The sequence below is a fragment of the Trifolium pratense genome, linkage group LG7 (genome assembly GCF_020283565.1).
Source record: "Trifolium pratense cultivar HEN17-A07 linkage group LG7, ARS_RC_1.1, whole genome shotgun sequence".
In the NCBI taxonomy this organism is placed as follows: Eukaryota; Viridiplantae; Streptophyta; class Magnoliopsida; order Fabales; family Fabaceae; genus Trifolium; species Trifolium pratense.
In genome coordinates this window covers 19,697,775-19,725,138 of record NC_060065.1, presented here as the reverse complement: position 1 = coordinate 19,725,138, position 27,364 = coordinate 19,697,775, and the positions used below count along the sequence as shown (strand labels likewise).

Sequence of the window (27,364 nt, the reverse complement as noted above, 5' to 3'; positions counted from 1 at the left end):
TTACTTCCTCCGGACACAAATATAAGCAAAAAAACACTTCAAATTTTGGTCACTATTATAAGTAAAAGTTAACTACTTTTAAACTATTTAATATACCACTATTCCTAATATACCCTTATTTAATTCTATTTTATTTTAGGCATTTAATTCACTTTTACATTTTTCAAAATGAACAATATAGTAAACTTAACTCATGTTTTGTATTAAATAAAGAAAATTAACTATACTTAACTAAATTTCTTAAACACCGTGTAAACAATTTTTTTTTCTTCTTATATTTGTTTTCGGAGAGAGTATTGCATGCTTTTCTCGTGTAGCATGGTACTGTCAAACATTTGATATTTTGGGTATATTAATTGTCAACCCCTTGATAGATAATAAGACAAATAACTTGGTTGAATTGGTAAGGCATAGCATAGCATAGCCCATGCATGCTTTCCTAGTAATTAAGCAGTAACAATAGGTTGAAAGTCAAAGAAATTTATAGCAAGCAATACATTGCAATGGGGATAGAATAGAAGAACAGAGTGAAGAAGTAGTATATTCAAAAGGAGGCGTGTACAAGAAATAGAATATTGGATCCTTTAGTACTAGAAGACTGCTAATACTATTTGATTTTTTTAGACTCAATATTTTAATATAATTTTGGGTTTCAATTATTTGAATAGAAAGTGTGTACACTTAGATCTTGTTTTTATTTTAAATTGGGCATAGAAAGAGAAATTTTGTTTTGCAAAAGCCAAAGAAATACTCATAAAATTAAAAGGCATAAAACATATCTTAGATCTTGTCAATTTTGCCTATTTTATGCTAGGGATGACAATTTGACTCATATTCAGAGAATATCCGCAAAAAATACCCACAAGGGGTAGGGTAAAAACTCGCATTTTGGGTACGGACACGGGTATGGATAATTACCCGCAAAAATGAATGGGTATGGGTGCAGGTACAGGTACTTTAGTACCCACCCCGCCCCATACCCGCATAATATATATATTTTTATTTTATTTATATTATTATATAATAATATATGTAAATCAATTTAAAACAATACAACACTACTAAACTATTACGTATTTTTAATAAAATTATTTATTTATAACATAATACAAAAATAATGTGAATATTTAATATAAATATGAACTTCGCCATAAGGTTAGTAATAATTTTGTTTATAATTTTCACGAGTCAATATTAAAATCTTTGAAAAAAATTTAATTTGATTAAAATGATATGATATTTTATAATTCATCAATTTATTTTTTGTAAAAATGCGGGTAACAGGTACAGGTATGGGTAGTTAGGTACCCATAAGGTACGGGGACGGGGACAAAAGTTGTTACCCATGCGGGTATGGGGATGGGTTGGGTACATGTATTTTTTCAATCCGCGAATATGAGGATGGGTACTATAGTACCCTACCCATTGCCATCTCTATTTTATGCCATTATTATTTTGCTATTTTTTTATTATTATTATTTCTTTTCTTTTTTTATCAAAAAAATCACAATTTATAAAAAAATCACAAAAAGAGAAAGAAAAAAAAATACACATATCAAACCACGCACAAACCAAAAAGGAAAATTTCAATAAGCCCTTTTTATACAAGCTTGGTCCCCAAGTTTTGATGCTTTGTCCCAAGTTTCGATCAATATTGAAGTCTAAACCTAATTCCTTTGTTTATACTATATAACAAGAGTTTTTTTTTTGATAATTATATAACAAGAGTTTTACAGCAAAGAGGAGGTGACAATATACACAAAAAATCAGAGACCCAAAAAACCAAAAAAGAACATAACAACAAGTGTTGTGCACCTTCATATCCATTAGACCATGTACGATGATAAAAAAAATTCAACACCACTTTTTCACTTCCTAACACTTCACATCATTTTCTCTTTCTTCCACCTAATCATTCAGCACACTTTCAGCTTTTACCATCTCCAATAATTTTTTCATTCAACACTCTACCCCACCACTTTTTATTTCATATTCTTATTTAAATTTATATTTTTGTTTTTATGATTACATAAAATTACAATTATGGATTAAAATTAAATTAAATAATTAACACTTAACGATTTATTTTTTAGTTTTTTGTAATAAAAACAAAATTTATTTAATGAAATTATACGATACAAATCATCTTAACTTAATTTAAAATACAACACACGAGTAACGTAATTAGTACGATACAAATAATTTGAAATGCAATACAACACACAAGAACATTTTTTTTCTGTGTCCAAATCAAATGAACCAAGTCTCATCATCTTTTTATTGTATTTATTTTATATTTTTTCTATATTTTTGTTTTTACTTAAATTACAATGGATGAATGAAAGATATAAAACTTGGATTTTTTTTTGTAGTGATAATAATAATATGACAAAAAATTTATTGGATTAGAATGAGATTATTTAGTAGAGATTTGTTTGTTTGTTTGATGAGGATAAAGAGGAAGATATTGTTGTTTGGGAGATTATGTGAGAAAATATAGGGATAAGAATTACCTTCTTGAAGATTTAGTTGAGAAATATAACATAAATTTAGTAGAATATATTTATTATTTTTTTTCAAAAAAGAAAAATACTATGAAAATTAGTGGGCGGGCCCATCGAACCATGTAGGCATTTGCTTATCGGACCGGGCCATGAAGTTGACGGATCGGGTGGCCCGGCCCCTTTATTTGACCTGGCCCCTGCAGGCTAGGCCGGACCGGACCGGCCCCTTTGACAGCTCTACGGTCTCCTCCCCCACCTTTCTTTTCTCATCATTATCTTCTTTCAAAACTAGAAGACACAAAAATACACGTGGCTATTACAAATTTATTATTCCGTTCGTCCCTTTTTATAAGAGCTAGTTTGACTAAAATATATTGTTTATTTTATTTTTACCGTATTTTTTTTAACAATATAGATGTAAATACTAGCATATAAGATCTTGTTTAATTTGTTTTGATGAGTATTTTCTAAATATTAAGTTTTTAGTATTATTTTTATTAATAGACAATTAAAGATATTAGTGATCAAAATTGTGCATTGATGTAAAATTTTTTTAATATCACTTTTTTGCAATTTTTTAATAAAATTATTTTACTTTAAAATATTATAATTTCAGTAGAATTTTGATTTTTTTTAGATTATATAAATTACAAAAATTACCCAAAGCTACGCAACACGAGCACTACAAACTCACCACAACTTCCACGAATAAGTCCTCCACACCCATCATCCACATTCTTTGCAGCCATATAGTTCTCCACATATAATTATTTTTTTGTTTCTCCGCATTCATAAAACATGACACGCAGCGAGCGGATGATACTTTTGGTTTACCAAAAAAAATACACACATAAAAAAAAATACACACATATGCTTAATTAAGAAGCCACCCAATCTACCTTCCTGCTTGCATCCAAAGCATGACTAGTATTGAACTCAACTAGCAAGCTAAAGAAGTGAAAACACAACTCCCTGGTAGTGGAACTCACCATATTAAGCCATAAAACAACAATTATACCTTCTGCAACAGAAACATATTTTTTTCTTCATTTTTAATTTAGTATTATTTAAGGTTCCTTTATAAAGATTAATTAAGGAGAAAAAACTGAGTAAAATAATTTTATTGAACTGCACTTGTTATTTTACTATCCTTTTTATAAGAGATGTTCTGAATCTCCTTTAAATTCCTAACTAATAGAAAAAACAAAATATATGTTTACTTACCTATTTTTATTGTAGTAAATGCCATTATCGGATTATCCTGGAAATTTTTTTTAACAGCAAATATATTATAAATAATAACTAGGTCTCCACACAAGACGGACAGAGACCGATACTTTTGCTTTACATTTCCTATGAAAAGGACAAAAGGGGATGATGGAATAGGTAGGAATTTTGGAATTTTTCCATTTTTCAGACTAATTATTCATGAATCTGTTAGTTTTGTGAACAACAGAAGTAGAAATTAATAGTGTTTACTGTTTAGGGTTATTGTTGATTTTGGTGATTTGAATGTGCGTAGGTTATTAAGGATCATGGTGATTTAGTTGATAAGAAAAGGGTTTTCATTTCTTGTGTTAAGATGAAAATGAATATGCTTGTGAAAGTTTGAAGCTAAATCAAACGAAAAACAGGTATGTTTTTGTTGCTATCTTATAGTTGATGCATGTCATTTTAACTTTGTTGTTAATATGCATGTATTGAATTCAGGTGAGAAATAAGCCTGCAGAAAACTTTTTAAGTATAATAAAAGAGTGGGCAAAACTTTGCGAGGAGTTTATATTTAAACCGCCAGAAAGTGCAGAATCTAACGAAGAAGCTGATGATTAAGAGCCAGAATATTAGTCCGACTTCGAGGAGTTTGAGATGGAAAGGTTTTTTCTGTTTGCTATGGCGATCCCAATGAAGCAAAGAAACTTGCACAATAACTTGATTGGGATCGCCATAACAAATAGAAAGAAATCTTTCTATCTCAAACTCCTCAGAGTCGGACTGATTTTATGGCTCTTCATCATCAGCTTCTTCATCAGATTCTGCACTTTCTGGCGGTTTAAATATAAACTCCTCGCAAAGTTTTGCACAATCTTTTATTATACTCAAAAAGTTTTCCGCAGGCTCATTTCTCACCTGAATTTCACAGATTGGGAAGCAATACATGCATATTAACAACAAAGTTAAAATGAGAAGCATCAACTATAATAAAGCAACAAAAACATAATCAACAGTAAACACTATTAATTTCTACTTCTGATGTTCACAAGACTAATAGATTCATGAATAATTTCTACTTCTTTCTATGGTGTGTCTCATTTGTAATTTTTATCCTTTGAATTACAACAAATTCATCAATTTTCAAAATATTTAACAATTTTCTCATCTATGCCTATGTGGTTGATTTTGATGCTTTAACCGGTGAAATGTATAATTATAATGACATAAATTAATTTACTACGTAGATATGAATAAATTGGATCTGAATAAAAAAAAATGTCAACTTACTTAGTAAACTAAATAGATTTTGGCATTATTCAGATAATCTCTGAACAGCTCTAATGAAGTCAAACATAGCCTTATTTTCCCTCTAAAGCATATATGAAGATCAAAGCCCCTTGCCCCTGCCATTTTTTAAAACCAACAATATTCCATAATATATAATAATCTAAGAAACAACTTATGCAAACCTTTTATCATAAGAAAAAGAAAATAGCAAAACCACTATTCAGTATATATGAATGATTTTAATTCAATAATAACAACAGGAGGCCAAAACAAAGATTTCCGTCGACCAAAGTTACTGCGTAAATTACTCTATTTATTTATGATGAGGATATAATTTTATTTGTAGAAAAATATTAAATTAGAGACATTATTGTACTTATCAGACTTTGGCGCCTAAGGCTCACTTCGCGGCGTCCCGCTAAAATCCTCTTTAAAAATCTGAATTTCTGCTTTTGCAGCGAAGCTTTAAATTAAAAACAAGATTTTCAGAACAATAAAGTTATTCTCGTCATAATTAAATAAGCTCGTAATTTATATCAGTTTCATCGGTACGACGGTCCTCTCTTTTTGGACTCAATTAAACTACTCACACATATTGAATATAATAAACAAACAAAGAATCAATTTGGGTGGGCTAATTTAGTTTTTTTTAAAAATAAAAAAATAAAAATAAAGAAACAAAGAATCATGGAATTCATTGATCAGACAGCAAATTAACTAATAAATAAGCCAAACAGCAGCAATCGCATAGAATAAGCCGAACGGAAACAGCCTTAATAACAAATAAAACTAGTGCTATCAGAATTTGGATTTAACATTGACACAAATTCTAACTAACTAGTTCAAATTGAAAACAACAATCAGAAGCAAAAAAAAACAAAGCAATATCTAATAATGTTATGTAATCCAAATTCCAAACAAGAGGAATAAAGCATGAATCGATGATAAGAATATAACGATGAAACAAATCGAATTAGGGTTACCTTGTGAAGGAGGAAGGTGCGCTAGAGGGAGGGTATATATATAGTACTCCTAACGTGGTACTCGAGAATTAAGTTGCATAAAACAGATTTTATTATTTGGAACTAATGGATGTTCTGCCGTCGTCAAAGAAAAAAAAGTAAAAAACCTGAGATTTTGGGTTCCTTTTATAGACTAAGGGTGGATTGAGATTTTGAAAAAAAAAAAAAATCTGTCTCCCTAATATAGACTTTTCAAATTTCAAAATACTTTATAGATTTTTACTATTTCAAAAAATTCAATGAATTATCTTATCAAAAAAAAATAAATAATAATTCAATGAATTAAAAGAAAACAAAATAAACATCCATCTCTTCCCACCGCCCAATCCTCGCTCTCTCTTTTTTTTTTTGTTTTTTCTTTCTTCTTTTTCCATTTACGTAGAGCTGTTAAAAAGGGCCAGGCTATCAGGCCGACCCATTAACCCTATCTTTTTACATGGGTCGGACTTCATAAAAAGGGTGTCGGGCCTTATCGGACAGGATCTTATCGGGTCAGCTTTTCATGGGCCGGCCCCTTAAAGAATTAAAAAAATTATTTAAAAAATTTTTATAATCTTTTTATTGTTATATTTTGGTCCTATTTTTATGCATAAATTCATATATAGTTTTTTTTATTTTTTTTGTTGTTTTATTGTTATTATTTGTGTTTTGTTCCTATCTATAATATGTTTTATTACTATTTTTAAACAAATCATCTTTTTATTTTATTTTTTATTTATTTTATGCAATTACAATGAAGGATATAAAACATGGAATATGGTTATTTTAAACTTATCATCTTTTTATTGTATTTATTTTATATTCTTTCTATATTTTTGTTTTTACTTAAATTACAATGGATGATTGAAAGATATAAAACTTTGATTTTTTTTTGGGAGATTATGTGAGAAAATATAGGGATACGAATTACTTTCTTGAAGATTTAGTTGAGAAATATAACATAAATTTAGTAGAATATATTTTTTTTTTTTCAAAAAAGAAAAATACTATGAAAATTAGTGGGCAGGCCCATCGGACAATATAGGTTTTTGCTTATCGGGTCGGGCCATGAAGTTAACGGGTCGGGTTGGCCCGGCCCCTTTATTTGACCTGGCCCCTACAGGCTAGGCCGGACCGGGTCGGCCCCTTTGACAGCTCTACGGTCTCCTCCGCCACCTTTCTTTTCTCATAATTATCTTCTTTCAAAACTAGAAGACACAAAAATACACGTGGCTATTAGAAATTTATTATTCCGTCCGTCCCTTTTTATAAGAGCTACTTTGACAAAAATATATTATTTATTTTATTTTTACCGTATTTTTTTTAACAATATAGATGTAAATATTAGCATATAAAATCTTGTTTAATTTGTTTTGATGGGTATTTTCTAAATATTAAGTTTTTAGTATTATTTTTATTAATAGACAATTAAAGATATTAGTGATCAAAATTGTGCATTGATGTAAACTTTTTATTAATATCACTTTTTTGCAATTTTTTAATAAAATTATTTTACTTTAAAATATTGTAATTTCAGTAGAATTTTGATTTTTTTAGATTATTTAAATTACAAAATTACCCCTACGAGAAAATTGTTTATATATTTAAAAATTAATTATTTTATTTTAAATTTAATATTAAATTATTTTATTATTTATATTTTTGTATTATTTACTATTTAATTATTTAATTATTTTTATATTTTACTAATTTATATTTTTTATTTTATTAAAAAAAATTGTCAATTAATTATTTTCTTATCATATTTTGCTGGTAACTCAGCTCAAATTCAGGATAAGAATTTTAACTAGAGAGACAGGATAGAATAAGTTTCAAGATTAACTTATCATATCCTGCTGTCACATCAAACGCTGGATTGAAACTGGATATGATACAGTTATCATATCATGTCTCTTATCCTGCGCACCAAACGGGTCCTTAGAACGAGGGGTTGTACATAGATTGGGCAAATTCGGTCAACCCGGTCAAACTCACCCAATCCAACCCAAAAAAGTGGGTTGGGTCGGACAATTGAATGAATATGGATTTCAAAAGTGTAAAACCCATAAAAATAATTGGGTTCCGGGTAAAACTGGACCCAACCCAAAAAACTCACTGACCCACTAATGTTATGTTTTTTGAAATATTTTTTTTATAAAAATACTAAAAGTTTTGTCATTTAATCGTTAAATATTTTTATAGTGAAAATAAATACTACTTTTTAAGAAAACAAATATGATAATTCATCGCACTATTTAAAAAAATAATAAAAAGATTGAATACTTTTTTAACTTATCATATCCTGATGTCGCATCAAACGATGGATTGAAACAAGATATGATACAGTTATCCTATCATGTCTCTTATCCTGCGCACCAAACGGGTCCTTAGAACGAGGGGTTGTACATAGATTGGGCAAATTCGGTCAACTCGGTCAAACCCACTCAATCCAACCCAAAAAAGTGGGTTGGGTCGAACAATTGAATGAATATGGATTTCAAAAGTGTAAAACCCATAAAAATAATCGGGTTCCGGGTAAAATCGGACCCAACCCTAAAAAATCACTGACCCACTAATGTTATGTTTTTTGAAATATTTTTTTATAAAAATACTAAAAGTTTTGTCATTTAATCGTTAAATATTTTTATAGTGAAAATAAATTATACTACTTTTTTTTTGAAATCAGAATTATACTACTTTTTAAGAAAACAAAAAGATTGAATAATTTTTATAAACAAATATGATAATTCATCGCACTATTTAAAAAAATAATAAAAAGATTGAATACTTTTTTATAAATAAATATGATAATTCATTGCACTATTTTTTATAGTGAAATAAAGTTACAATATTTTTTAAGAAAATACAATAGGTGAGTTATTTAACTTATTTTTATGAAAAAATATGATGATTCTTCATTTAGATATTTAATATTAAAAAAATAGAAAAATAATTTGGGTAACCCACAACCCAACCCAATCCAACCCGGAATTTAATGGATTTACTCAACCCGGCCCAATGTTATAACGGGTGGTTATTTTACTTGACTCAATCCGAGATACCTTATGTGGTTTGAATTTTGGTTTTGGTCAAACCCAATCCAAACCGGCCCACGTCACCTACTTAGAACCTATCACAATTAGCTCCCTCTGTCTTTCACTCACAACCAACTATATCGTTTTTTTTTTGGTAAGAACCAACTATATCATATAATAAAACATATCTACTATTTTATGAAATAAAATAGTTATATATATTCTTCACCCAAAAAAAATTATAAGTTATATATGGTGCGAATATTTTTTTTTTTGACAGAAAGAATATTCTATCTTACGAGACCAAAGAACATTATTAAATAAAATCAACTAATATATAAAATTTATTATATAGTAGTAGCTCATTAGCTGCATAACGATATCCCTCCACTTTGTTTGCTCCCATAATTAATTTTATGTTATCCTTAACAAGAAACTAATGGCTAAATCCGTTAAGATTTCATACTTTTTTATTTAGCTTATGCGCATGACAGATCGTGCCCTTTTCTAAAAGAAAATACTTAAAAAAATAATTTAAAAGATAAAGTTGAATGTTGGGTTGCAAGTATGCAAAGACTAACTCAACTTAACTAAATGGAGTAGAAGTGCTTTGTACTGAATCTCTAATTGCTTTGAGAATGTTTTGAACCTTCCTTGAGTGGTACAAAACCGCTTGAATAAACAATTTATTTTTGTAGCTTATATAGTATAATGGTGCGTTTGATCTGCTAAAATATAATAAATTACACAGAACAATTTCAGTTGTATTGTATTTGATTTTTAAACTGTTATAGTACTTGACAAACTAAGTGTCAAAGAACAGGATAAAAACTGAAATTTTTGTTACTCACCGAACCATGGGATAACTTTTTATGCTCTAGACAAGTTGTCTAAAATACCAAAATAATATTTTGTCCACAAAACATCGTACAACACAAAATTTATTCAATACTTTAAACGTTTGTCATGTGTTTTTCTGTCTTCCTATTATTTTGTATTGTTCTATCTCGATTTTGATCCTCAGCTGCGGCCGCTTCTGCTGCGGCGCCTGCTGCTTGATCCTGACCATTCAATTCATCCACTTTTTAATTCCATATTTTTACATATTAATACTAAAAGCATGTAATTATTAAACCTATTTACAAAGCAAAGCCAATCGGATTTATGCGCACCGCAGAGTCACCGTCACAGCATCACCACCGCTTTCTTTATCTTTTTTGTTCCTTCTATAATACTCTCTCCGGTCCTTATTATAAGGAACACTTTGAAAAAATCACACAGACCAATGAAGCACATTTAACATAGTTATTTTCATTTAATACTTTTATAAATTTTAATTTATTCCATGTATACCCTTATTTAATTACTCTTTATTCAACTAACTTACTTATTTTTAAATTCTCTCTCATAATAAATAAGGGCATAAGTGAAATTGAATATTTAAAACATTTGAAAATTGGTCAAAGTTTCTTATAAAAAGGACCAAATTTTTTGCCCTAAGTGTTCCTTATAAAAAGGACCGGAGGGAGTATTAGTAATATACATCACAGAGTGCTGTGATAGAAAAATGATGAACTTTAATGGTATCCCCTTCAATTCTCTTCAATTCTCACCGCCAAAGCTTTTTTTCACCAAATCTCAAGATTGAGTGATAGAAAAATGATATATCAGATCCATAATTCCCAAAATAAAATCATATTGTGCTATTGTGAAACCATTAAAATCAAACCAATTCATCAACCGACTCACATCCATTTCAAGCAGTAACAAAAATGAAAATCACGAATCTTGGATTTTTGAGCATCCTCTTTCTCATCTATATCTGCAGATTGGTGTAGTCGTGATTTTGATCTGTTTGTCGTGAATGTTGAAGCAGTGCAAGAAAAAAAGGAAGAGGATGAAGCGAATTATATAGCGCGCAAGATCAAGCAGCAGGTTTAATTAGATGCTTTATGAATTAAAATGTAATAATACAGAACCAAACAAAGGATGAATTGAATGGTCAGGATCAAGCAGCAGGCACCGCAGCTGAGGCGGCCGCAGCTGAGGATCCAAATCAGTTCTATCTAGTACTTACATTTCGTAGATCAAACGAACCTAAATGTTATTAAGCATTTATGTATAAGTTTTTTTTTGTTCACACATTTATGTATAAGTTATTTCTACGGATAAATAAAATATCAACTATTTTGTATAAGTTATAAATTGTTTTCATAAATTTTTCTAATCAATCTCACAAGTCTTTATACTAGTGGATAAATTCAAATAAATCAATTCAAACAAACTCTTATAGTATGGTTCGCAATCATTTTAGTAAATTATAATATTATATCTTTTTTGTTTTTTATTATTTTAAAAGAAAAATCTTTTACTAAAATTCTTAAGGGCCTATTTATATAACTTTTTAAAATGCCTATACTAGAGAAACATTTAGTTTTAATATTTAAGTCGAAATTTATAATTTAGTATATCATATATAGTGCTAGCTTAGTGGGTGCAAAGCACCTAATATCAAATGTATACACTGATCCCTAATTGGTGTATAACTGTCTCCCAGTAGTGAAAGTGAAAGTATAATAGCTTTTGAAATACATAAGTGGTCATTTTAGTTGGTTATAAAACTTTTGTTCCTTTTATTTATATGTGATGTGATGTGATGTGATGTGATGTAATTGACAGAACTATTTGCATCGTCTGCGAGTGCAATATGCATGCTTTTTGAGTAGTTAATCAAAATTATCCCTCCTTTAAAAAAACAAAATTATCCCTTAATACTTTTGTTAATCTAGTCTCTTACTTTTGATAATCATAAGATATTTCCATCGATATGTAATAGACAATCGAATCGTTTTCTTTTCAATTGAATTTACATTGGTCTTACATTTATAGAGAAAACAATGCATGTGCGGATAAAATTGTTAACCTTGGTCATTCATTTGTTGAATTAAAGTGGTGGGATTCTCTGCCTCCTGAGTTCCGGTACCTTTCTACATGACATGCTTGGCTTGTCAAGTTTTCGGTCCGAATAGTTTCGCATTATTTTCTATCTTTTTAGGGTAAGTTCCCCCTTGCATATGTTTTTTTTCCCTTTTATTAATATAATAATATGAGATGAGATATAGATACAAAAGAGAGATGTGTAGAGATGCTAACATAGTTAGGATATCTGCGTATAACTTGATATTTTGAAGCTCTTAATGTAACCAAAAATAGTATACTTATGGTATAATTAAGAAAGATTATGTGTGTATAGAAAACTCAGACATATCACAAAAGATTAACTTGAATCATACAAGACTCAAAAAATCAAGAGGCCACCTAAATTACAAGCTAAATTAGTCAACGCATCAATACATTTATTAACTTCACGGTAAGATTATTTAATTCTAATTTTTCAATTCAATTAATGGAGATGATGAAACCAATGAACCAAGCTCCAACAAGAGGAGCTAACTTTATTTTCTTTGGTTAACATCTTACCGTAATAACTAGCTGCGAATTGGCAAAGCGGAATCCAAGCCTTCTAGCACAACTCAAACCATCTACCACCCCAAAGCTACGCAACACGAGCACTACAAACTCACCACAACTTCCACGAATAAGTCCTCCACACCCATCATCCACATTCTTTGCAGCCATATAGTTCTCCACATATAATTATTTTTTTGTTTCTCCGCATTCATAAAACATGACACGCAGCGAGCGGATGATACTTTTGGTTTACCAAAAAGAAATACACACATAAAAAAAAATACACATATATGCTTAATTAAGAAGCCACCCAATCTACCTTCCTGCTTGCATCCAAAGCATGACTAGTATTGAACTCAACTAGCAAGCTAAAGAAGTGAAAACACAACTCCCTGGTAGTGGAACTCACCATATTAAGCCATAAAACAACAATTATACCTTCTGCAACAGAAACATATTTTTTTTCTTCATTTTTAATTTAGTATTATTTAAGGTTCCTTTATAAAGATTAATTAAGGAGAAAAAACTGAGTAAAATAACTTTATTGAACTGCACTTGTTATTTTACTATCCTTTTTATAAGAGATGTTCTGAATCTCCTTTAAATTCCTAACTAATAGAAAAAACAAAATATATGTTTACTTACCTATTTTTATTGTAGTAAATGCCATTATCGGATTATCCTGGAAAAAAAATTTTAACAGCAAATATATTATAAATAATAACCAGGTCTCCACACAAGACGGACAGAGACCGGTACTTTTGCTTTACATTTCCTATGAAAAGGACAAAAGGGAATGATGGAATAGGTAGGAATTTTGGAATTTTTCCATTTTTCAGGCTAATTATTCATGAATCTGTTAGTTTTGTGAACAACAGAAGTAGAAATTAATAGTGTTTACTGTTTAGGGTTATTGTTGATTTTGGTGATTTGAATGTGCGTAGGTTATTAAGGATCATGGTGATTTAGTCGATAAGAAAAGGGTTTTCATTTCTGATGTTAAGATGAAAATGAATATGCTTGTGAAAGTTTGAAGCTAAATCAAACGAAAAACAGATATGTTTTTGTTGCTATCTTATAGTTGATGCTTGTCATTTTAACTTTGTTGTTAATATGCATGTATTGAATTCAGGTGAGAAATAAGCCTGCGGAAAACTTTTTAAGTATAATAAAAGAGTGGGCAAAACTTTGCGAGGAGTTTATATTTAAACCGCCAGAAAGTGCAGAATCTAATGAAGAAGCTGATGATTAAGAGCCAGAATATCAGTCCGACTTCGAGGAGTTTGAGATGGAAAGGTTTCTTTTTGTTTGCTATGGCGATCCCAATGAAGCAAAGAAACTTGCACAATAACTTGATTGGGATCGCCATAACAAATAGAAAGAAATCTTTCTATCTCAAACTCCTCAGAGTCGGACTGATTTCCTGGCTCTTCATCATCAGCTTCTTCATCAGATTCTGCACTTTCTGGCGGTTTAAATATAAACTCCTCGCAAAGTTTTGCACACTCTTTTATTATACTCAAAAAGTTTTCCGCAGGCTCATTTCTCACCTGAATTTCACAGATTGGGAAGCAAAAAATAATAATTCAGTGAATTAAAAGAAAAAAAAATAAACACCCATCTCTTCCCTCCGCCCAATCCTCGCGCTCTCTTTTTTTTGTTTTTTCTTTCTTCTTTTTCCATTTAAGTAGAGCTGTCAAAAAGGGCCGGGTTATCAGGCCGGCCCATTAACCCTATCTTTTTACATGGGTCGGACTTCATAAAAAGGGGGTCGGCCTTATCGGGTCAGGTATTTTGGTCCTATTTTTATGCATAAATTCATATATAATTTTTTATTATTATTTTTGTTGTTTTATTGTTATTATTTGTGTTTTGTTCCTATCTATAATATGTTTTATTCCTATTTTTAAACAAATCATCTTTTTATTTTATTTTTTTTATTTTTTTTTATGCAATTACAATGAAGGATATAAAACATGGAATATGGTTATTTTAAGTCTATCATCTTTTTATTGTATTTATTTTATATTCTTTCTATATTTTTGTTTTTACTTAAATTACAATGGATGAATGAAAGATATAAAACTTGGATTTTTTTTTGTAGTGATAATAATAATATGACAAAAAATTTATTGGATTAGAATGAGATTATTTATTAGAGATTTGTTTGTTTGTTTGATGAGGATAAAGAGGAAGATATTGTTGTTTGGGAGATTATGTGAGAAAATATAGGGATACGAATTACCTTCTTGAAAATATATGAAGTTAACGGGTCGGGTTGGCCCGGCCCCTTTATTTGACCTGGCCCCTGCAGCCCAGGCCGGCCCCTTTGACAGCTCTACGGTCTCCTCCCCACCTTTCTTTTCTCATCATTATCATCTTTCAAAACTAGAAGACACAAAAATACACGTGGCTATTAGAAATTTATTATTCCGTCCGTCCCTTTTTATAAGAGCTACTTTGACTAAAATATATTATTTATTTTATTTTTACCGTATTTTTTTAATAATATAGATGTAAATATTAGCATATATGATCTTGTTTAATTTGTTTTGATGAGTATTTTCTAAATATTAAGTTTTTAGTATTATTTTTATTAATAGACAATTAAAGATATTAGTGATCAAAATTGTGCATTGATGTAAACTTTTGGGGAAGTTACACTGACCTCCCCTAAAGTTTATTAAAATATAAATGACACCCCTTCTAGTTTTAAAATATACGGCGACCTCCCCTAAGTTTTCACCAAATACACATGTACATCCCTTGTTCACTAACACTGTTCAACGGCAGGAGAGGCCTTGCTTTTTGAGAAAATAGAGGGGAGGTTTGTTGTATTTATTTAGATATAACTCAAGGGAGATTGTTATAATTTCCCCTAAAAATATATATAAAAAAGATTATATTTTCATATATTATTTATTTACAAAATCAGTAAAAAATAAAAAAATAACAAGCAAAATCTTATTTCTTCTCTCTTCTCAATTCCAAAAATCTCTCTCTTCTCAATCGTAAATCTTAAAACAAATCATGTTGTTCGATTTCGATTGTGAATCAATCGTAACGTCTGTTGTTCGATTTCTATCGTGAATTAATGGCAAGTTTTGTTGTTCAATTTCTCTCTTCCTACTATTTTGTTTTGAACCCTAAAGTGTCTTAATTTGTTGGAGATGAAGACCGTAAATACGGCAGCAACACTCTCTTCCTACTATTTTGTTTTGAACCCTAAAGTGCCTTAATTTGTTGGAGATGAAGACCGTAAGTACGGCAACAACACCTAAAGTACCTTTGTTCTATTTTAATGTCATGTACTCTTGTTATTGTTATGTTTTTGTTTCTGTTATATGTTTGTTATAATTCAACTCAATGTTATATGTTTTGTTGAGAAATTTTTGGGATTGAGAAGAGAGAAAAAACAAAGTCAGTGTTATGTTTTTTTGTTACGTGATGTCTTCCTTTCTTTCTTTTTTTTTTTTAAAAAATTATAAGTGACAAATAAATTGATGTGGCAGCTGAGTCAATTAAGTGACTTGCCACATCAGCATTGACTTGGTCAAAATTGACCTTTTACAAAAGGAGACAAACATAGGGGGCTAGAAATGCTATTTTGAAACATAGGGGACCAAAATCGCAAGTTTCTGAAACATAGAGGGCCAAAAGTGCAATTTAGCTAAAATTAAAATTAAAATGTGAACAAATGAAGCGAAGGAAAATCAACGAAAATGAGGAATCGTGAGAGTTTTGAATGAAGAGAGATGGATGAGTAGGGAAGAAGAGTGAAATGAGATGAAAGATTACCTGAAAGTGAAAGAATTCTACAGAATTCTGAATGATAGTAAGAGAAATCGATCATAATGCTAAATCCCTAGAATTTTTTAGGTTCAGTTTCTATTGCATATCACTCAAAATAAAAAAAAACAATTGAAATGCATGATTGAGAAATGCATTACCACTCAATTTTATTTATTTCTACAATGAGAAAATAACATTTCGTGAAAATATTTACTTAAGTAACAAAATTTAAATTTTACTCCTCTATTTAAACAACAGTTCTCTTAATTTTATCAAAAAAAAAAAAATCAATCCTTTTGAACTGCAATATTATATTCTCATTCTGAAATACAAATCAATCTTTTAAAAATCGATTCCCCTTAAAGTTAGCTCAATCAAGAACAGCAAAACACAATAGTAAATTCCCTAGGGATGAAAAACCTTTCATGAACCATATATAATGTCAGTAACAACATAACACATTCCAAAAGATCAAACGGTACAAATATTATTCTTTGTGAGATAGACATGTGGTGGTGGTAGTAATAAATAACCACATGGCAAAAGAAAAATCTGATGTTCCAAAAAAGCAATAAAGCACAAATGTTCACAAAATCCAGCAACCACTGCACAAGTTCATCTAACATCTACAAGGGATAACTTTCCCCACAATAAACTTGACATAAGATTTCCTGTGATGTTCGTTCAGTAATAAGCCTTGCGAGGATTGTTCTGTAAAAAAGAAAACACAACGGCAACATGAAAAGAGGTTATATAGTAACTCAAGACATGCTCGGTGAAACAGTTCATAATAAAAGGGGAAATTTACCAGAGGATTGGGTCTGTGACGGTAGCCAAGCATCATTCGTTTTTTGTATTGCTCGTAGATGTCATCCTCAGGAGTCACCTCCCCAGGTTGGACAGCACCTACCCCCAAGTTATCTTTCTTAACATTGCCAGCCATGATGGGATCTGAAATACCCTTCCTAGAGCCACCTAGACCCTCACCTGGAAATACAATTATCATGATTGTCAGCACAAGAAAGAAATTATTATTATTCAGCAAGAGTTTTTAAAAGATATATACAAGAAAAAATTATTGTAATCAGATAAGAATAAAACAACCTGTCAAAAAAAAAAAGGTAAGAATAAAACAAAAGGTGCATTTCTCATTGTCATACAACAGTTAGAGCTTGACGTGGATTCTCTCTTAAACATGTTAACATAAAATGTATTCATCAACTTGAAAAGTTAAAAGACTTCAAGAAGTAATAAGCACCTTCTTTCCAACCCATTTTTGATAAAAGCCTGTGGCCCACATTATCAGCCTGAATTTTGGCCTTCTCCGCAGCCTCCTTTGCAGCTTTCATTGCTGCTGCATCGTTACAGCTAGCCAAGAACTTTTCAAGTTCTTGCTGAGGAATATAATCACCCATGTGATGGCCTTTTTTCGCTGAAGCTGATGCTGTGTTCAAGATGAAGTAATCAAGAGATTATTATTTTTCCATAAAAGTTTGCAACTCAAACAATTTGACTAAAATGAATGCAAGTCCAATAAAAACCAACAATCACCATCAAATGTTGAACCTTGTTGAAGAGAAGGAGGAGGGGGCATCTCGTCTTTTGAATACTTAGGTTGTTTAAACTTTTCTTCCTGTGCAGCTTTCTTCATGTAAAACTCCATTAGTGCTAAAGAACTAGCATTTGATGATCCACCGGGCTCATCTGAACAGATATACAAAATACATGAGGCTTTTGACAATTGAGAGTGCCACATATTCAGATCTTTTCTTTTGACATATGCATAATGACAGCTAAATATTGATCAAACAGACATAATCAAAAGACAAATACAGAACCAAAACTATCATGCTGTACAAGTACCCCTTACCCGAGCTTCCAACTGAAAATGCTTGAACTGAAGATCCAGAAGCCCTTGATACTTCACTATCATATAAAGCAGAAGCGGGGATTTGGTAAGTTGAATGCTGCTGGGATGATCTCGGAGGACCATTTGTTGGTCTGGAAGATGAAATGCTTGTCCCAACTGAGGATTAAATTGTTGAACATTACATGTCAAAATAGATTAAACCATGTGAAGTAAAAAGAGAAAGCATATCACAGACAAATTGATCGTGAACATTTTTTTTAATTGTATGCACTTGTGTATGTGCATGCAGTCCCAAGAAAACAAATAATAAATTCATGATAAACACTAACCATTATGATTTGCTTGTGGTTCTTTGTACTGTGAAAGGGCCTTCTCCTCTTGAGCAAGCCGATGTTCATAATATTTATAGTCAGAACATTTAACATCAAATAAAAACCTGCATGCTCAAACAAACCACATTCATTAGAAATTACAAATTATAAGCAAAAGACGGATGAAATATGGTTATGAGTTAACTCCAGACTTACTTGAAAGGTGTGTCCCCGGGGTTTTTTTGCCGTGTAACATCTTCAAATGTTCTTCCATTTTTAGCCACAAAACTTGCGAGTTTGTCAGCAACTTTCTTCACTGTAGGATCACTTGGGGGAGGAGGTGCTGCATATCACTTATAAAACTGATTAATACCAAGTGCATGAACAAGGGAATGGAAATTACTCTTGTAGCAGGCGTGCCAATACACCATTCTTGATAGGTACTTGAGGAATAAGCTGCATTCATGACACAAGATATTCAAAGACGTTTTCTCCTCTTTGCTGAATCTCATTTCAGTTAGCAAAGAAGGAATATGCGGAGAATACCTCTTCAATAATGAAACGGAGCATAATGTAGAGGAGGACTATTTTTTACAAGAAAAAGGCTAAAAAAAATAGTGTGAATGTAACTGTATGCCTCAGACTGAGGTAACACACTTTAATCTTCCCTCGAATAAACTTCTCAAGGAGTAGCTCAGAACATGCTTCAGAAATACACCCAAAAGGATACTCGTTTTACACCTCTCTACTTCCGTTTTATGATCCAAGGGACAAATGTGACAAAACAATTCTATTTGAAACCCATACACGTTCTTCCATCGTCATGTTAAATATGTTGTGATGAAGGAATAAAATTTATGAATGAGGAGATCAGCATTCAAGAGGAAAAAAGAGAGTTTTCCAAGATGAAAAGAGAACAAGAAATGCATTCCCATTCAAGGGCAAAGACAAAATATAGGTCAGAAAAACTGGGATGGAAAAGAAATCAGCAAGAGATAAGGAGGAAAAAAAATCAGAAAGAAGATAGCATCTAAGACATTGAATAGACAAAAAGCTGAAGAGATCTGTAAGTTAGAAAGACAGTGTATGGCATGCATTAACAGAACAAAATTATCACTACATCGTTTGGGATTTTGAATGAATAAATAGCTAGACAAGGATGGGCTTGGCATAACCAACCATAATCAGAATATAGAATCATTACGTGATATTTTTACTGGATAAGTCCTACCAAAATCCTAAACTTGATTGAAATAAAATACAAACTATTTGCATATAATTTGAGTGAGAAGTAATTACCAACATCAAGTTGTCTTGATGATTGCTCAATGCCATCATCCTGACCCAATTTTTGCCGTTTTAACGGGGCATCATTTGAAACATACCCAGCATCTATTTCATCTTCATCGTCATCAGCCAACTTAACAGGGGGCGGCACTAGCTTTGACTTTTGTTTCAAACTGAAAGCCAGTTTGCCACTGGAACCACCCTGGGAAGATTTCTTTGCATCATTACCCTTACTATTGGATGGTTTAGGAGTCAGAGGTCCGGAAATAACTTTAATTGGTTTAGAATCCTCTGGTTTGGCATTTTTCCCCCTCTCCTGCTCTTGTTGGAGCTGCCTGAACCTCTCCATAAATGAACCATCATTAACAAAGAGGGTAGGAGGCGGTCCCTTGTCCATAAGCTAACGACCAAAAGGAATAATGTGGCTTTCAGCAATTAACTGTTTGACAAGCAAGCTGCAAAGCTTTTTAGATTATGCAGTTAAATTTTAAGTCATGGTTTCTTTCTATCAAATACATGGTGTCATTTAAAACTTCAAAGAGATAATAGTGTGGTATGTTTATGTACTAATGAATAAAATAGTTCACATGAACAATAAATATGAATACTGGGCCAGACATCCTCAACAACACAGAAAAACCTCACCACGAATCATTCATAAATAAAGAAACATAGACTAAGAGATAAAGGCCATTTTGAATTATGAAATCCGTAACAATAACAATGAAATCACCATACCAATTATTCATGATTTCCATCAAACTGACAGATGCTAAAAAAGAAAAAAGGAACCACCTTCCAATTTAAAAACCATATTGACAAGAGGCAAGACTTCACAGAAAAATAAATATAGGAAACAATAATTAAAAATTTCCCTTTGTTCAAAAGATAACAGATTTTTATTTGTTTATTGATCTCAATTTCCATGACAGACATACTATGTTTCTGTCAGTCACTATGTGAGCATGAAGCATCCAAAATGGAGGCAAAGTATGAGCTGAGACACAAAAAAAGATTTTGAAAAAATAATGTCCTAGAAGTATAGTCTAAGAACATCCCCTTCCTAATGCCCTCCCAACATTTGAAGTTTCATACCTGTCAAATTAAAAAGAAAATTCTGCTTAGATTTCATGATGCTTCAACACTATAATCAACAATGGAGAAAGTGATGATGAAAATCTAGATTTTCATGATGCTTCAACTTTTATTTCAGTTTTGATGTTTATATACTTAAAGCTTTAGAGGCTTGGTCTTAACTTGTTTGTTTCCTTAAATTTTGTTGGTATTACAAGTATTTTTGCTTAATATTGTGGCTTTTACTTCTAATTATGAATACTTTAAGTAATTTATTTCATTTTTTCAGTAACTATGCTTTTGTTTGGCAATATCAGATTTTGAGTTTATAGCATATAAGTTCATATGATAAAAACATACTCATTTGGTACCATTTTTTTCTCACGAGCTTATAGTTTATTTTTACTAGCTTATCATCTTTTTCTCAATCTTACCCATTACTCATTTGGTACCACTATTGTTTTGTCAAGTCCGTGTGTTTATAAGTATTAATCATATAACAATTCCTAAATATATCAATTAGCACCCGCTCATTACATGTTTATAAGCTTGTTCAACTGCTAATTTTACTAAACACAACAAATTCAATCAGCTAACTTACGTTCACCTGTTTATCAGCTATCCACTATTTTTTGTCAAGTCTATGTGTTTATTAGTATTAATCATATAATAAGATCCATTTTATGGGGTTGGCCGTTCCGCTATATCGGATTGACAACTATGATATTGTTTACGTAGGAATTTGGTAAACAACCAAATTTATGCCCAACAGATATGCTAACAACGAATCACCTAAGTAACCCAAATGGCTTTTTATTGGATAAAAATAAAACCTTTAACGTGATTCCAATAATACAATAACCTATTATTATTATTAAGTATAGTGCATGCCAATTTCTACAAAACCATAACACAAATAAAACCCAGATCTTGCACATCGATTAATCCTACAAATTTAGGCATTAAAGTGTCACAAAAACATTCATTTAATCAAATCCCTAATCTAATCCAACAAATCCCCAATTAATCGAACCATATGATCCCAAAATACAAACCCTAATAGGATCCTCAAAATAGAATTAACAATAAAGTGAAGAACAAAAAAGCTACAAAAAAATTAAAAAGGAGAAACTAACCTAATGATGTTTGTGCGCGGAATTGGATGCAATCGGTGATGAATTGAATGAGAGGGATAATCGTTGAATCGGTATCGCCGTTTCGTGGAACGAAGAGAATAAGGATGATGAAGCCCACAAAACCATAATACGATTGTAAATTGGGGTAATGTTATTTATATGTCTTTTTCTTGTTTCAATGTATATATTTTCTCAATAATTTAAATACTTTTAGTAATTAAAATTGCTTTTTTTTATTTTTGTCTGTAAATTATTTTTTTTAGTTTACAAATATTTGGTCTGTAATTAAAATTTTTTTTTTTGTCAAGTGCAATTAAAATTGCTTTATAAGAAGGAAAGAATTTTAAAAAAAAATCAAATTTAAGAAAAAAAAATATGATAATGTTATTATAAACTAGTTTTTTTGGTACATATAATGTTATAAACTAGTTTTATACTAACATTTAGAGTATTTATGTAGCATTTAAAAAAAATTAGTGACATTCAATAAAAAATTTAGCCTTTTAAAATTTAATATATGAAATCCTATTTTTCACGTGTTTAAGCAACTCATGATCTCATCACAACCTAGACATAGGAACAACTTATTCAACATTTAATACTTCCACGTTGTTGACAAACATCACAAGGTTTAGCTTTCCTCAGAGATGGCATGACACCACACGTCAATCACATACATTAGGTTGTAGTTGAATGAATCATTATTCCAACATGCCTCCAACTTTGATCTCAAAACCTTTTCAATTAATTTTTCTTTAACTTTAAAATATTATTTTGGCTTTAATGCACTTTTGATCCCCTATTTTGAAAAATATGAACTTTTGATCCCCTATTTTAAAAGTCAACTTTTTGATCCCTCTATTTTGAAAAATCAGAACTTTTGATCCCCCTATTTTAAAAGCTAACTTTTTTATCACCCTATTTTGAAAAACCTGAAGTTTTAATCCCCTGTTTTAGATTTTTCTGAATTTTAGTCCCCCAACTCAATTTTGTAAGACTTTTGCTGATGTGTCAAGCTCATTAATGACGTGACATTTTTCATGTTGACAAAACATTTCCATGTCATTAATATTTTTTTAAAATCAAATATTTAAAAAGTATTAAAATAATAAAATAATTAATAATAATTATAAAACAATAAAATAAACCACTTTACATTATATAATATTAACTAAATTAATTGATAAAAAAAACTAAATTAAAACTCTTTACCTTATTATTTTCTTACCTTATTGCTCATAAGATGAAAAACTATTTTGTAGGTTGAACAGGGTTGAATAACTTATTCATCTTTATATAATTACATCAGCCCAACCCGATAATAAATAATAAAAAAATAATACTGTAAAAACTATCGTTGTAAATTAACCATTTGATAGTTACAAGAGTGCTTACACTTTACATGTGTGATGCTGCCTATTTTAAGTTCCTTTTATAGCTATTCAAATTGAGTTTAAAGATGGTAAGCAGTCAGTGTAACGAAAGTTTACACTGACATCCAATGAGAAATTATCACTTTTCCATGTCATATAAGTAGTTTCAAAATAACTATACATGGGTGGGATGATGTGGTAGAAAGATAAAATATTATTGGTTGTTTGTGTAACATTATTTTACTCTGTCTGCTTATATCCTTTAATCTCATTCAAATTATCCATTTTCTATTAACTAGGCGATGTGGGACTAATTACCTGGTTTGAAACCAGGGTTGTCCCAAGCTCAAAGCTAATGAAGCTAGGGCTTTAGGCCCCCAAATTTTGGGCTAAAAAATAGGCCTCGCCTTTTAAAAAAAAGGTCTCACGTTTTCACAATATAGATAATTGTTACCAGTTTTAATTAGAAGACGATGAGTGGCCTAACGGCTAAAGGCCTCATACTTCTTGTTCTAGGTCATGGGATCAAAATTTGAGTGGTGCATTTTCAGCTTTTCCCAATTTTTCTTTCTTTTTTATAACTTCCAAAATTTACATTTTGTTTTACTGAAAACTTCCAAAAATTATTAATAGGCCTCATTTTCCAATATTTAAATAATAAAGCACACTATTACCATAACCAAAAAAAGAAAAAACACACCACCGTATTACTTTGGTAGGTAAGCAAGCACCACACAAAGTTTTGCATTTTCAACTTTTTTTTCATTTTCTACTCTTTTTGACAACTTACAAAAATTATTAATATGCCTCATTTTACAATGTTTAAATAATAAAGCACATGGCCACCACTAATAAAGTTTATTTTTTCACCTAATGATTCATTATAATTATCCATATGTAAAATTATCTATAACTTTAATATTTTTTTTATTGAAATGAAAGAATATAACTTTAATATAAATACATTTTGTAAACTTTGATATAAGTACATGTTTTGGCCTAGGTAACATCTATCATTGTATAAAAGGATTATATTATTTTTAAATTTTATCCATTATTTCTAAAAGACTTCATTTAAATTTTCGCTTTAGACCTCCATGTGTGGTGGGTCGGCCCTGTTTAAAACTTTTTTTTTGTTTTGACAATCCTTTGTTCTCAAGTCTCAACATTACTCATCCCATTATTATTTTATTTTTTTATGTAACTTTTATCATATTATTATTATTAGTTGGGTTTTATTTAATTTATTTTATACTAATAATAATCGTAAAATTGTTAACAAATTAGTAATTTTTTTAAAAATAGAGTAATTAATTTAGCGATGACTATCAAACTTGAATTTTATTCAACTTCTTTTTTCTCTCTTTATGTATATCTTCATATTTATACGCTTACTTTTTCTTTTAGTGTTTCAAGTTAATTTCGATATATAGATGATATTTTATAATTTTTAGCATGTACATTTAACAATTTTAAGAGTTTATATTAATTTTAATATGAGTTAAAAATTCGTACAAGTTTACAAGTCGATTTTACGAGTTGATTTCACCATGATAAAACGAGTTGCTGTGAACACTCGAATTTGACAACCTTGCATGTGGCAACTGCAAGTGTTGAACATGTTTTCTCAGTTATGAAATATGTGAAGAGTCAACTAAACAACAAGATGGATGATCAATGGTTAAACGATCGTTTTGTAACTTTTATAGAAAGAGATGATTTTAGAACAGTTAGTAATGATGTAACGTTAGGTCATTTTCAACAAATGAATGATAAACTATATGTTTTCTTTGTAAATTTAGTTGCAACGGCTATTTTTAGTATAACTTTTTAATAAATTTTGTTTCAAAAAAAAAAACTTTTTAATAGATTTAATATAGTTTAATTATTTGACCAAAAATATTAGCCCTACTGATAATCGATGTCTGGGTCCGTCCCTGATGTTGAGTGAAATCAGTTTCCTTAAACAATCCTCGAGTACAATATCTTATTTATCACTTGCTATAAGTTTACGGTGTGTATACTTGCACATGTTTTTACCATAACATACAGCAACAAAGAGAGGTTGTTTACTCTCTTCCATACTCAAAATAATGGAGACAATAGGAGACGCTACTACTTTGATGAAAATTGTGCTCGAGACTTTGCCAAATATTTACCTCCTTTCAACAAGAGAGTGTGGCTACAATATGTAAATCGATGCAATTCATCTTTAGTCGCGCTATCGCAGAGAGCGCAAATAGTTTGACATTGAACACTGCAACTATGAAGATTATCTCTAGTGAGAAGACAGCCAAACGAAGCAATCTCCAACAGGTGCTAGGAACACTCTCTTTTGCTCATAGTATAACTTTTCTTTAAAAATAAGTGCTAGGAAGACTCTCTTTTGCAACACTATAGACTATAACACTCACTTTTTAAGAGTGAAATTTATGTTAGTCTACTTTAGTATTTATTTTTTTTACAAAAATTTCAACACTTTATATGAGACATATTTCTAAAATGATAGACCCGCATTAATTTCAACCAATAATTAAGTGAATGTTATAATAATAAGTGTGATATGATAATATTTTTAACACTCTTTTTTTTAAAATAAGTAACACCAAAAACTGGCTCATACTCACTGATAGGGAATAGAACCTCACATTATTATTTTTTCATTGATAAGACTTGAATCCAAATTCTTTGGTTTAAGAGATCAACTGTAATTTTATACTACAAAGATAACATAGTGTTAATATCATAAGTATCATTTGTCTTGTTTATGGGTCAAAAATGAATAAGTTTAGTAAATTGCTCTACCTTTTTTCCCCTAGCAACGCTTAGTCTAATGATTCTCACAAATCTTGCAAATATTGTATCCATCATTGTTTGGGCATGGTGATTATCAAATTGTTTGCCCTTTCATTATGAGCCATGAAGACTTCATACGATATATCATGTAGTGTTAAGTTTAATTATTCGAGGAAAATTTTCCTTAATCATAAAACCGTGGACACATAATGTTAACAATCATTGAGATAAAAAATCAAAAAGACACTGGGTATAAAAAATTGATTATATTGTCCACTTTTTTGAAATTCAGTGTGCATCATTACAATACTCCAAAAACATTAGTCACATATTTAATAGTATTTATTGGAAAATAATACTTCTATTTTTAATATATGAGAAATTTTAATTTTACTTTTTAAATTTATTGAAAATGTAATGTATTTAGTCAATAATATGTGAATTCAGTGCGCATAATATGAATTAGATACATTAGATTCTAAGGGAATCTAAAAGTAAAGTTTCTCTTATATTAAAGATGTTCATCCTTGCGATGATGGTCGTTGGGGATTAGAGATTGTCTTGTGTGCGGAGGATGGGGGATGTGTTGGATCTGCGATAAGGGTGGTTAGAGGATCTGATTGTATTTTGGAGGGGGAGGCGTTTCCGCGTTGGGGTTAAATGTTGCGTTGAATTTTATTGACTTTTGCGGCCTTCAGAGAGTGATGATTGAGATGGATTCGAGCACCATAGTTCGCGATGTGCAGCATCGCAGGTTTCCGCGATGGTATTAAGGAAGGATTGTGCAGCGGTGTGGGGCATTTCTCGATCGCAACCCCAGCTCCAACATCACCTGGGTAAGAAGAACAATCAACTTTGCAGCTCATGAATTGGCAAAGTGGACTTTACTTGAGCCAAATAGGATTTGGATTAATGAGACTCCTCATTGTATTTGGTCTTATATCCAAAAAGATATAACCAATTTGTGATTTTCTAATAAAGTTTTTTTTTTGTTTAAAAAAGAAAAGTGGGGGTAATGTTTTAGACTGACACAAGATTCAATCAATACAAACAATCCAACTATGAATGATCCAGCTTAATACGCTGTCTGTCATTACTCACAAGGGTGCACACACTGGATATACAATACTCTTGTTATAGCAAAAAATATGTATCTCCAACACTCCTAAACCGTTAGATTGACCTCAATGGCTCTCTATATTCCTCGTCGGACAT

General features: G+C 30.6%; 1 protein-coding gene and 2 long non-coding RNA genes across 11 annotated transcripts; all 3 read right to left on the bottom strand.

Moving 5' to 3' along the window:
• Window positions 1–3,169: 3,169 nt before the first annotated feature.
• Window positions 3,170–6,166, bottom strand: LOC123893840. Its single transcript, XR_006803563.1, has 3 exons — window positions 5,987–6,166; window positions 5,004–5,119; window positions 3,170–3,525 (listed from the first exon to the last, which is right to left on the bottom strand). It is a non-coding gene; the product is annotated as an uncharacterized LOC123893840 (long non-coding RNA).
• Window positions 6,167–12,304: 6,138 nt separating this feature from the next.
• Window positions 12,305–14,078, bottom strand: LOC123893841. Its single transcript, XR_006803564.1, has 2 exons — window positions 13,156–14,078; window positions 12,305–12,951 (listed from the first exon to the last, which is right to left on the bottom strand). It is a non-coding gene; the product is annotated as an uncharacterized LOC123893841 (long non-coding RNA).
• Window positions 14,079–16,714: 2,636 nt separating this feature from the next.
• Window positions 16,715–22,147, bottom strand: LOC123893835 (SURP and G-patch domain-containing protein 1-like protein). Of its 9 annotated transcripts, none has more exons than XM_045943642.1 (9): window positions 21,981–22,147; window positions 19,783–20,225; window positions 18,700–18,826; window positions 18,502–18,608; window positions 18,173–18,328; window positions 17,854–18,006; window positions 17,561–17,746; window positions 17,111–17,289; window positions 16,715–17,013 (listed from the first exon to the last, which is right to left on the bottom strand). In XM_045943642.1, the coding sequence occupies exons 2-9, from the start codon at window positions 20,165–20,167 to the stop codon at window positions 16,987–16,989; spliced, it is 1,320 nt and encodes a 439-aa protein (XP_045799598.1). In that variant the 5' UTR covers window positions 20,168–20,225; window positions 21,981–22,147; the 3' UTR covers window positions 16,715–16,986. The 9 variants fall into 9 exon arrangements, with proteins under 9 accessions (XP_045799598.1, XP_045799602.1, XP_045799604.1 ...); XM_045943646.1 differs by having other exon boundaries at window positions 17,561–17,740; window positions 21,981–22,130; XM_045943648.1 differs by having other exon boundaries at window positions 17,869–18,006; window positions 21,981–22,130.
• Window positions 22,148–27,364: the final 5,217 nt, after the last annotated feature.